A 12,497-nucleotide genomic window follows, 5' to 3' on the forward strand; every position below is an offset into this window, starting at 1 on the left:
GTGTTTTCTGTGTTTGTGGAACAATGCCTGGTATTCAGGAGCAATCCTACTACTCTAGGAGGCTGCTTCCAGTTGGCATTTGGCCCAAAGCCGACTTCAGAGGCCACTGCAGAGTGTGCCTGTCCTACTCTGAAGTGGAAATAAAGTAGTATATAAGTTTGGCTGGACACAGTTCCTTGGGAGGCTAAGGCAGGAGGACCCCAAGTTTGAGGCCAGCCCGGAAACTTTGACCCAGTCTCAAAAAATTAAAAAGGCTTGGGGTGTAGCTTAATGGTAAAACACCCCTGGGGTTCCCAGTATTGCCAAAAAAAAGAAGTTGACATCCTTCCGAAATGTAACCATCTACTTACACAAAATCACTTGTTCCTTGAGAAGGCCTGTGTTCTCCAGTACTTCCTTAACAAATTATAGTTTTGAAAAATGTAGATTGATGGAAGTAGATGTAACTTGGTTTGCCATTTGTATTAGTCAGCTTTTGTAATTATGACAAAGTAGCTGAGAAAAACAACCTGGAGGAGGTCAGCTGCCGCTATTGCTCTAGACCCATTGTCAGAAGGGTGTGGTGGAACAAAGCTGTCACCTCAGAAGCAGAGTGAGGAAGGGGAAGGGTCTGGGGGACAAGATAGTCCCCAAGTGCCCTCCAAGCAGGTCCTAAGTCTCCTGCTTCCTACAGTTTCCACCACCTCCTGATGGAGGTTGGAGCCCTCGTGGCCTGGTCATTTCCTAGAAGGCCTGCCTCTGAACATCTCTGCTCTGCAAACCAAGTCTTAATATGGAAGCTTTGGGGTACATTCCAGGTCCAAACCATACCACCATCACTTTTTTTGTTTCTAAAACCACACACTAGAAACATTTAAAATTATTTTTTATTGGTATTTTCAATATTGACATATAGTCCCTCTGAAATAATTTTCCACAAAAGCCAGGTTCAAAACTTACTAACCTCCCTTTGACTAATATATTTAAAATCCAAACATTTCAGGGCCGTGGATGTAACTTAGTGGTAGAGCAGGGCCTAGCATATGCTTGAGGCCTTGGGTTCCATCCCTAGGACTGCAGAAGAGAAGAGGGGAGAACCACCATGGATTTCTCTTAAAGATTACTTTAAAGGTGCAAGGCAAACCAAGAGTGAAGATGGTGGTTGAGTTCAAAATTTCACATGACAAACTTTTTTCAAAAATTGAAATTAAAACTATGATACAAAGACATACTTTTTTTTTTTTTTTTTTTTTTTTTTAAACATCCAATGTTGTCACAGAAAACTTGCCCTCATGGAATAGGGCCAGAACACTCCTTAAATGAAGTTGTGAAGTTAAGCTCTACCACCTCTTTGGCTACAACAATTAAGAATTTTCTTCAGTGGCACACTGGGGCTGGTCCTGCTTTCTCTGAAGTTTCTTCCCCGGAACTAAAGAAACTAATCTGACCTCCTTAGGTCAGGTTCCAGATTCCACAGCTAGAGCTGGCGTGGGGTTGCTGGAGGGCACTCTAGCTTCTCACTGGCTGGGACTCACGGTGTCTCCGGCTACCTTCCCGGCCTTCAGTGTCAGGATACTGAGAGAGATCGAGGGTCAACACTCGGCTGAACATGCACTCTTCATGCTGCAACGGAAAGAAGCCAGGTTAAGAGTCAATTCCTCTGATTAGGGAACAAATGTATTCAAGTAAGGCCATCAGTGAGTTTGAACATGCATTAAAAAGGAACCTCCTTATGCCTAAAAGTGCATGAATACCTGTGTTTATACCAGGTATTTATTTTTTTTATTATCTGGTAGGAGAATTTCTATTTCTCTTATAGCATGTTTCCAGGTGGTACCCTAATCTGTGGGCGCAGAAAGGTAAATTTTCATTTGAGTTTAAAGGAAAATTCAGGAAGCCAACTGTCCAAACCCCCGATTTCTTGAACTAGTTGTCTTACCCCATTAGCTCAGGCAGGTGTGTGAATGGCTGAAGAAAGGTGTTTCAAAATCTCAAGCTAGTTTACCACTTGGAATTCCCAGTGGACTATTTCCCCCCCCACCCCCGATACAGTGATAAAATACATTTGTTTTTGCTCAAAATATTCAGATATTATAGAAATATGAAATACAAATACTAACAGTGTTCTAAGTTAATGTGTACTATTATTTTACAAAACTGTCATACTGCTGTGCAGTTTTTAATTTGCTCCTGTCTCTTAAAATGTATCTTAAATCTCTACTGTCATAGGGAAATTCTTGAACAGTTTCTCTTAAATTGTATTTAACTGAACAATCATTTAGGCCTTTGTCTGCAGAAATCCAACAGTCTCTAGACTCTGCAGAAATCCAATAGTCTCTAGACTCCACGTGGGACTGCAGACTGTGAAGGGAAGAGCTCTGGCAGTCGGGAGCTCGTGGTGGCCACTCCTCTCCCCTTGGTGTTCTCTTTACCTCTGGATAGATGCCAATCAGAGCATCAGCTCTGGAATACAACTCTTCTTTTAGGGAAATGATTATCATCTGAAATTGTTCTTGAGTCTGTTCTTTGATGTAACTTGATACCTGTGAGGAAATAAGCATACATTTCACCAGCCAGGAAAGGCCTTGTTTGGGCTCTAGGGACAGCAGTTCTGCATGTTTCTGATTTGCCCATTTCAGGTGATAAGGCACTTACTTGCCTTTCTGGTAGTTAGGTAAATCCACTACAACTGCAGAAATGTAAGCAGCTCTCATTTATGGTGTGGTGCTGGGGATTGAATCCAGGTCCTCCTGTGTGCTAGGCAAGCACTCTATTACTGAACTACACCCTAATCCCTAAAAGAATATTTTAAAAAGTAAACTTGTAACTTGAGATACTATTGTGGCAACAGACAGTCTTTATGATCAGATATAAAAAAAACTCAAATATCTATGGGGTGAAGAAGGGCTGGTATTTATACTTCCAGCTTCCTATTTTGCCAGCTCAAAGCCTGAATATGGGAAAAAAATAGCAATTGTGTATGTATTCATTATGCATGGTGAACTCTGGCCCCTTCAGGAAGCTCAATTCCAAGGAAATGAGAAGAGCAAAGTAGACTGGATAAACTGAGTCTTGGAGAACACGCTGCTAGGTGCTTGGAGAATGATGAAGGAGAACGCAGACTTTAAACAGTCTAACAAGATACTATTTGCCAGCTCCCTAGATCTCCATGGGCTGGAGTAGGGCTTTGTGTGTCTTGGTCCCGACTATATCCAGGATATCAGATACAAGATCCAGGAGCAGGAGCAGCAGTTTCAGAGGAAAGGTCAGCAGCTAAGATGAGTGCTGAGTCAGGAGGCTGCTCCTGTGGCTAAGATGCACAGCTCATATAGACAGAAGGGCTTCAAGCCTTAGAGGCCATGGCACTGGCCTCTAAGATTCAGGACTGAAAGAGTCTTGGAACAGTGATAAGAAAAGAGGAGATAGAAGCTACAATAACTATTTGTTTATGAAATGTCCCCAAAAACTTGATCCTAGCCTATGGTGTTAGGAATGAAACCTTTAAGAGGTGGGGTCCGGTTGGAGGGATGTAGGTCACTGAAGGAGATACTGGGACCTTGGCCCTTCCCCTTCCTTGCTGCTGTGTGCTCCCATCATAATTTACTACCTTACTGCAGGTCCAAAATCTAAAGGCAACTAATCATGGACTAAAACCTCAAACTGTGAGCCCAAATTAACCTTGCCTCCTTTCAAAGTTGACTATCTCAGGTTATTTTATTATAATACTAAACTGACTAACAGATAAAAAGATGTACGGTGTACACACTGCTTTTACCTATCAGAACTGGTGGTCTGCCTAGCACAGTGGTGCACACCTGTAGTTTCAGTGTAGCTACCTGGGAGACTGAGGCAGGAGCATTGTGAGTTCAAGGCAAGCCTAGCAACTTAGCAAGGTCCTAAGCAACTTTGTGAGAACCTGTCTCAAAAAAGTAAAATAAAAGGCTGGGGATGTAGCTCAGTGGTAAGGTGCCCCTGTGTGCAATCCCCAGTATTAAAAAGAAGAAGAAATGTTGGGACCTTGTTCATTAGATGGAGTGGAGGCTACTTCATGGTTGTTCACACTACATAACTGCTCATAATTCAGCAGTGGAGTGCCAGGAACATAAATCTCTAAGGAATCATGGAAATTAAAGGGCTTTAATATATAGGCCAGGTGCTAATAGGAATCTTAAACTAGACATATATCCTAGAGTAGCCACCAATACAAACTTCTAGGATTTTGATAAAAGGTAAGGCTATTTTAAAGGCAACCAAAAAAAGATGTAGTCCACAAAGATTCCCCTGACAGAATATGGGATTTAAAGTGTCAAAATTAACCTCCTAAGGGGAGGTTTCTCCCAGGAGTCAGATCATGAAATCCAGTCAGATGACCAGGCTGGCTGGTGTTCGAGAGAACTTGAGATTTCCTCTGTTCCTATGTTTCTTCCTCTGGTTACCATGAAGTCTCTGACATATTTTTGGGTATGGAATTGATGAGACATTCTTGTGTATCTTATGCTATGTTAAAAAGCAGGACCTCCAAAAGACATGGATTACATTAACAACTTGGTGGAATAGGAAAGACTAACTTTGTAACATTAGGAGCTACTCAGGCCACAGCTGCTCTGTGTTCCCCAACCTGCCCAGGCATGTCATGTGAGACTCAAAGTAAATCAGGAGGTGAGCGCCAGGGGCACAGAACCCTTGGGCAACACCTCAAGGCTGAAAACATCTCTCAGGGGTGAGCATATTAACCAGGCTCCAGAAATTAGGTTGTAAGCCAGAGTGCCAATTTATAAATAAATATTGAGAAATATGTCTGTCAGCATAAACAAAGCAGCCTCCTTGTAAGCAGCCTGTGGAAGAGGAGAGTCCTGGAATCCACCAAGGAGTCCGGGCGCCGTGGGTGCTTGCCCTGTCCTTTGCTCACATTCCATGGCCCTTTCACGTCCAGAATTCCGTGTAGTTGCAGCTGAGAGGTGTGGGCTGTGAAGGGGTCTCGCAGATCTGTCCACTGGTCAAGTACTGACTAAAGTTAACCCTAGAATTAAACTGCTTCCTTAGTTCTCTCTGCCTCAAATAATGGAAACAGAATTGTGTACAAGTACAGGGATAGGATGAATTTTGATAAAGTTGGGGAGGTAGAATTTGGGCTTTAATAAACAACTTCTTTGGACCATGAAACTTTATAAACCTCTCTGTCACAGGTCTGCTACTGAGACCCACTAATCTCCAATACCTAGATCTGGGGAGAAGCCAGTTGTGCCAGTGGTGATGCTGATGATGTGTAGCAATTCTCAACCCTCTCAGCACCCTGTGTTGGCTTCCTAGATCTTACAAAAACCACTCTGAAACATCCTGTTTGTAGATATTTAACTTCGACTTTAAAGTATTAACTTTACATCTCAACAAATGCAGAGATAGCCTCCAACAAAATCCAGCACCCATTATGATAAAAACACTCAAGAAAATAGGGACAGAAGGAGCCTACCCCAACATCATAAAGGCTACATTTTAAAAACCAAAGCCACTGGGCGCAGTGGCCCACGCTTGTAGTCCTAGCTGCTCAGGAGGCTGAGGCAGGAGGATGGGAGTTCAAAGCCAGCCTCAGCAAGGGCAAGGCACTAAGCAGCTCAGTGAGATTCTGTCTCTAATACAAAACAGGGCTGGGGACGTGGCTCAGTGGTCAAGAGCCCCTGAGGTCAGTCCCCAGTACCCAAACAAACCCAAAGCCAAGCTTATTAAATGGGGAAAACTGAAAACCTTTCTTTTAACATTTGGAACAAGAAAAGGATGTTGTCCACTCTCATCACTATAGTACTAGAAATTCTAGCCACAATTAGGCAGAAAAAGAGAAAAATATGAAAAGAAGACAAATTGTCACTGTACATCATATCACTGCAAATGATATGCCTATACTTAAAAAATCCAAAAAGCCCCACCAGAGGACTGCCAGAGCTAGTCAACAAATCCAGCAAGCAGCAGATTACAAAATCAACAGCTTTCCTAAGAATCAACAGTCCCATTCATAACAGCCTCAAACAACCACACAAACTTCCCTTCCCTAAAGCTCCCCCACCACCCAGGATTACCTTTCTTCCCTGACCAAGGAGAGTCTTCTGCCCTTGAGGACACGCCCACCACAGGAATAAAAGAAGTGATTCATTCAGACTAAGGGATGGCAGCAGAAAATCTAAGAATTGGCTATTTCCCAAATTAACAAGTGAATTTATATTCTGGACAGAGAACACCTGGAATGTAGCCTATGAATAACCTCTTGAAAAACCTTCTGCTCCCCCTGGTGGTCCAAATCACAGCCTCTGGGACACAGGAGTCCCTTGTGTTTCTCCTTTGCTACTAGAACAATAAAAATTCTCTTACCTTTTTCTCAAAACAAAATACCCCTTAGGAATCCAATTAACCAAGGAGGTGAAATGAATGAAAACCCAGAACACTGTAGAAATCCACTGAAGACCTCCCATTTCATGGACAGTCAGAATTAGTATTGTTAAAATGGCCATATTACCCAAAGCAACATATACATTCAAAGCAATTACCATCAAAATACCAATGATATTCTTCACAGAACTAGAAAACAGTCCTAAAATTCATTTGGAAGAAGAAAAGACCCAGAAAAGCCAAATTCTAAGCCAAAAAAGTGATTCTGGAAGCATCACAATATCCAACTTCAAATTGTACTACAGAGCTATAGTAACAAAAACCTCAGGGCACTGGCATCCAAGAGACCAAAAGAAGAACAAACCCACACAGATTCAGTAATGTGATCCTTGACACACAATGGGGAAAAGGCAGCCTTTTACACAGTGGTGCTGAGAAAACTGGTTATAGACTCGATCCTTATCTCTCACCCCGGCCAAAAGTCAACTCAAAAAGGATCAAAGACTAGGAATTAGATGAGAAAAAACTATGCAACCATGACTTTCTCAACAGGCCCTTAACACTCAAATTAAAAAATCGCACAGCAAAGGAAATAAATTAGGATGTGAAGAGAGAACCTACAGAATTGAGAAAAATCTTTGCTAGCTACTCTTCTGACAGACGATTAACATCCAGAATATATTAAAAAACTCAAACTTTCTTCACCAAAGAAAACCAAACCCAATTAATAAATGGTCAAATGAACCAGACACTCTCTAAAGAAATACAAATGGCCAATAAATATATGAAAAAATGCTTGACATCTTTAACAAAACGGAAAATGCAAATCAAAACTACACTGAGGTTGGGCGTGGTGATGCCCTCCTATAATCCCAATGACTCTGTAGGCCGAGGCAGGAGGACTGTAAACTCAAGACTAGCCTTAGCAATTTAGCAAGACCCAGTCTCAAAATGAAAAAAACAAAAAGAGCTGGGGATGTGGCTCTAAGTGTCCTTAACAGATTTCATCTCACTCCAGCCAGAATAGCAGTCATCAAGAATACAAACAAATGGGGGAAAGGATGTGAGGGAAGGGACATCTGTACACTGTGGGTGGGACTGTGAATAAGGACAGCCACTCTGGAAATTAGTATTGAGGTTCCACAAAAGATGAGGAAGAGAACCACCCTCTGACCCTGCTATACAACTCCTTGTATTTATCCTAAAGAATTAAAGTCAGAGAACTACAGCAATCCATGCACACCCAGGTTTACAGCAGCACAATTCACAATAACCCAGGTCTTCATCAATGGATGAATGCATAAAGAAAATGTGGCAAGTATACACAATGGAGTTTTATTCATAAAGGAAAATGAAATTATGTAATTTGCAGGAAAATAAATGGACCTTGAGAACATTAAGTGAAATAAGGAAACTCACAAAATCAAGGGTCATATGTTTTCTCTTTTATACAGAAACTAAAGATGAGGAAGGAAAAGAAAGGTACGTGTGTGGAGGGATGACATGGAAATTGAAGGAAGATCAGTCAAGGGAGGAGGAGAGGAAAAAAGGAAACACTGGAAATTGTACTGGCCAAATTCTATTGTTATATTGTGTGCAAATATGAGTGAGTAAATAACAATGAACCCATTGTGCACGATTATAGTACACCAATAAAAAACATGGAAGGAAGGAAAAATTTACTTCAACTAGCAATTATTACCAGCCCCAAACCCTTTTCGTTCTTGGCAACTGCCTTCTGATTGTAACACAAACTTGGAGTTACAGAAATTCTATTGAGAATTAAAAGCAGAAGAAACGTACTTTGCCAATGTTGGTGTTGTCCAGGGCTGCATCCACTTCATCTAAGACAAAGAATGGAGCAGGCCGAAAACTAGAAAAAATAACAAATTAGAAGTAATTTTTTATTTGTTTTTCAAAAGAGTCAGAGGAAAGAATTAACAGGATTCAGAATAAATACAACACACTCTTTTGGAAACTTTGTCTAAGTAACCAGTGGCCTTTGTGTGGCTAACAGGGTTCAAATATCAGTATGTATCCTACATGACATGTGCAAAGGCTGGTCACCGCCCCCTTTTGACATCATGACTTGTGGATGACACTTCATGCTTTTCTTCTACCCACTGCTCTTGAGTCTCTGATGTCAACTCTTAACTCCTGAACACTCAGTGCCCTTGGTGCTCAGTGCCCAGAGCTCTCCAGCATCTAACCAGTTCCCCTGGTGGTTTCATCTGCTCCCCAAGTCTTAATACCATACACACACTGAGGCTCCCACACATCAGTAATTCTGCCCTCTCTCCTGGACACGTGTGCCATTGTTCACTCAACAATTCCATGTAGAAACCTAATAAACATTCCAAGGTCATCCAAAAGCAAATGTCCCCCACCTACCCCCATTGCCTCCCTCCTTTGGTTTTCTTTACCTCAGTTACGAGCAGCTCTTACTAGTCCTCTTACCAGCTGTTTAGTCATCCCCGGACTCCTTCATACGCCACACCATTAGCAATATCTGTTACCACCCTGGTCCAGCAATCACCGACTTTCACCTTGACTCACAATAGCGTCATAACCCTATCTTGACACTGCTGCATAAAGATTACTGCACATGTGCCAGGTGCACTCTGGCCTCAGGTCCTTTGCACTTGCTGTCCTCATATCCAGAGAAACCATCCCTGGCTATCCAGATGGCTTGTTCTCTTAATTACTTCAAATCTCTGCTCAAATGTTTCCTTCTAATAAGTCTTCCCTGATGACTTTTTGTTTTTGTGGTGCTATGGATTAAACCCAGGGGTGCTCTACCACTGAGCTACATCTCCAGTCCTTAATAAATTTTATTTTGAGACAGGGTCTTGTTAATTGCCCAGGCTGGGCTTGAACTCTCATCCTTCTGCCCTAGTCTCCCAAGTAGCTGGGAAGACAGGTGTGTGCCACCATACCTGGTCCTTAACACGTGATGACTTTTCATATTGCAAACCTTCCCAGCCACCCATTATCTGTTACCTGATTCGATGATTTCCCTGTAGTACTTCCATTCTCTAATATTTTCTATATTAATAATGGAATTTACTTATTATTTATCTTGCCCCACTAAAACAAGCTTTTTTTTTTTTTTTTTTGGTACTGGGGATTGAACTCAGGGGCACTCAACCACTGAGCCATACCCCCAGCCCTATTTTGTATTTTATTTGGAGACAGGGTCTCACTGAGTTGCTTAGTGCCTCAGAGTTGCTCAGGCTGGCTTGGAACTTGCAATTCTCCTGTCTCAAGCCTCTGGGGTTACAGGCATAGGCCACGGCACCCAGCTAAAACAAGTATTTTTGAAGTAGGCATTTTGTTTTTTCAGTGATCTCCAGTGCCTGCAACAGTACAGATAGAAGAGGTTTGTTGAGTAAAGGTTGGGGCGCCACCTAGTGACCGTCTTATCGAGCCAGTCTCCTTTCCCAGAGCTCCTCTGCCATGGTTGGTCTCTTCCTGTGGGGCCCTGTTCTTTCTCCTCCTTGAGACCAACAAGAAATTCTTGTCAATCTCTTTGTTCTAATGTTCCTGGTAATGGGACTAAGAGGCAGCAGCCCCTCCACTTTGGATCCCCACCAACTGCTTGGAATGCCAAAAGCTGTGAATGCCTTTATTTTAGCTAACTCTTTGTTTCTTGATTTATATTGCAAAGAAACTGTGCCACCATCATCAGTGGAAATAAGGCTAAATACTTTTCTAACAAAATACCTCGCTTTCAATATTATTTACTAAATATATCTCTGAATATGAAGTAGGACAATAATATACAATTTTAGTTTTTGAATTTGTTGCTCATGGTTTTAAGCAATACTGATATCGCATCTGGTTATTCTAAATTTTTCTTTTTCTTCCCTATAGTTAGAAAATTACTAGCAAATGTTAATAAAATCTGTCAAAGATTGAACTCTTAAAGAGTTGCAGTCTAAATTACTGTAGGCCTAAAATACACCTTGAATTGTCTAGCTGAAGAAAAAAGTTTAGTATGCATTTACTAAATATTAATAAAGAAAAATCAGTATAGATCTTCCATAGAAAGCTCCACTTGGTTTTTGCCCTGGTACAAAACAAAATAGCTAATGCTGCTGCTTTTTTTTTTTTTTTTTTTTTTTTTTTGGTACTGGGAATTGAACTCAGGGGCACTCGACCACTGAGCCACATCCCTAGCCCTATTTTGCATTTTATTTAGAGACAGGATCTCACTGAGTTGCTTAGTTCCTTGCCACTACTGAGGCTGGCTTTCAATTCACAATCCTCCTGTCTCAGCCTCCCAGGCTGCTGGGATTACCAGAGTGCACCACTGTGCCTAGCAAACCAAGTAGCTTGTTGTGACCTTACCTGTGTACAGCAAACAGGAGAGCCAAAGCTGCCACACACTTTTCTCCCCCTGACAAATTGTCCATTGGCATAAATCGTTTGCCTGGAGCCACACAATTATAACTAATTCCCTCCAAATAGGGTTCTTCAGGGTTCTCTGGGCTAAGAAATGCCTGAAACACATGTTATTTAGCATTATCAGAAAAGTAATCAGCAAATTTCAAATTGGGGTGGCAACATAGTTTACATGCAAAATATTCTATTGGTTAGGTTTTCCTCCATTTAATCACAGATTATAGGGTTGTCTGGGTTAGGGCGGGGAGAAAAAAACACTCTAACACAGAAGATCAGGCATTCCCACCAGGCTGTGTCACACCACAGCGGCACAAGCCAGTCTTACAAAGGCAGTCTTCTTTAGTTCACTCAATGACCAATGGATCATTTATCAAATATTTACTGAACACTTACTATGGGCCAAGCACTGCAAAAATAGATATGAACCCTGTTCTCAAAGAGTTAATGAGCTTAGTTTAGTCTTATTTTACTGAAAATAAATTATTTTAATTTATCATATTATTTTCAGTTGAAATTCTGAAAGGATCATCTGAGTCACAGAAGAACATGAGCCAAAAGCAAAGCAGGTATTTAGCCTTGACCCACACCTTAACTCCACATCCAATTCCCAAGCATTTTCTGTGGGCACTGATAATGGAATGACATGGTAATCACTGAGACTCTCATTAAAAAGGAAACACCTGGACTGGGATCCTGCCTTTGGTTCTTCCTCTCTTCTATGATACTCTGACCAACTCCACTGATAATGTTCCCTAGGATACTCTATACTGACTCCACCTTTACTACAGAGACCCAAGGTGCTAAAGTCAAATCACTACCAGACAACAGATTGGACACCAAATGATCTAGGTCACTCATTTCAGGTAGAGAAACAAGCCTGGAGTGGTTATAACTTGTCCAGGCTGCCGGCTCAGAGTGGGTGGGATGAAGAACGCAGCTCATGAGATCAGTCTTCACAAACTACCCTGGGCAAGTGAGGCACTCAAATAATGTGCAGTGGTTATTTACATCCCACCAGAAAAAAACACCACCAATAACACAAAGATCCCACTAGTTATTTCAGGTTTGAAAATACATACTTGGGCACTGTTGTTTCTGCAGAGCTTCTTGTAGATTTGATCAATTGAGATTGAGACGTGCTCAAAACACTGGCTGAAAAGATCGTATCTCCTTTTTTTCACCTGTTCAAACTCTTGCCTACACATTCTGGCTTCCTTTCTGCTGGCCTCAAAAGCTAAGAGAGAATCAATGTTCTTTATTTTGGAGACCGCCGGGAACTTCTCTTATTTAAAGTGTAGGATATTTTAAAAATTGAATTTTGAATTTGGCTTTCTTAAGTAAATCTATCTTCAAAATAACCTCAACTGTTGTTAATTCCAAGAGCAATGCTCTTATAATTGATAAGCCCCTCCCTTTTTGGGCAAGGCTATTTTCTTTTAAATAAAATGTTTATAAATTTTATTGGAATATTCAAGGAAATATTCTTTGTTAGAGCTGGGGTTATAGCTCAGTGGCAGAGTGTTCGCCTCGCACATGCAAGACCCTAGATATAAAAATAAATAAAATAAAGGTATTGTGTCCAAAAAATACATTTTATATATATATATATATATATATATATATATATAAAGAAAACTCTTTATTATAAAATATTAACCTACAAATCTCGATAAACTCATATCTGAGTAGTCTTTAGTTAAAACAATATTATATACAACAAAAATTTTATCCAATTA

The 12,497-nt window shown here is 41.1% G+C and overlaps 1 protein-coding gene across 1 annotated transcript in view; it reads right to left on the minus strand.

The window, feature by feature from the left end:
• Window positions 1-1,488: 1,488 nt before the first annotated feature.
• The window catches only part of Smc1b (structural maintenance of chromosomes 1B), an 81,123-nt gene continuing 70,114 nt past the window's right edge, over window positions 1,489-12,497 (minus strand). The window contains exons 21-25 of the mRNA XM_076855443.1: window positions 11,841-11,995; window positions 10,708-10,859; window positions 8,161-8,230; window positions 2,412-2,522; window positions 1,489-1,602 (exon numbers count right to left, since the gene is read on the minus strand). Coding sequence (XP_076711558.1) covers window positions 1,489-1,602; window positions 2,412-2,522; window positions 8,161-8,230; window positions 10,708-10,859; window positions 11,841-11,995 — 602 coding nt within the window. The remainder of the gene's footprint in view (window positions 1,603-2,411; window positions 2,523-8,160; window positions 8,231-10,707; window positions 10,860-11,840; window positions 11,996-12,497) is intronic.

This window comes from Callospermophilus lateralis, chromosome 4 (assembly GCF_048772815.1).
Source record: "Callospermophilus lateralis isolate mCalLat2 chromosome 4, mCalLat2.hap1, whole genome shotgun sequence".
Lineage (NCBI taxonomy): Eukaryota > Metazoa > Chordata > Mammalia > Rodentia > Sciuridae > Callospermophilus > Callospermophilus lateralis.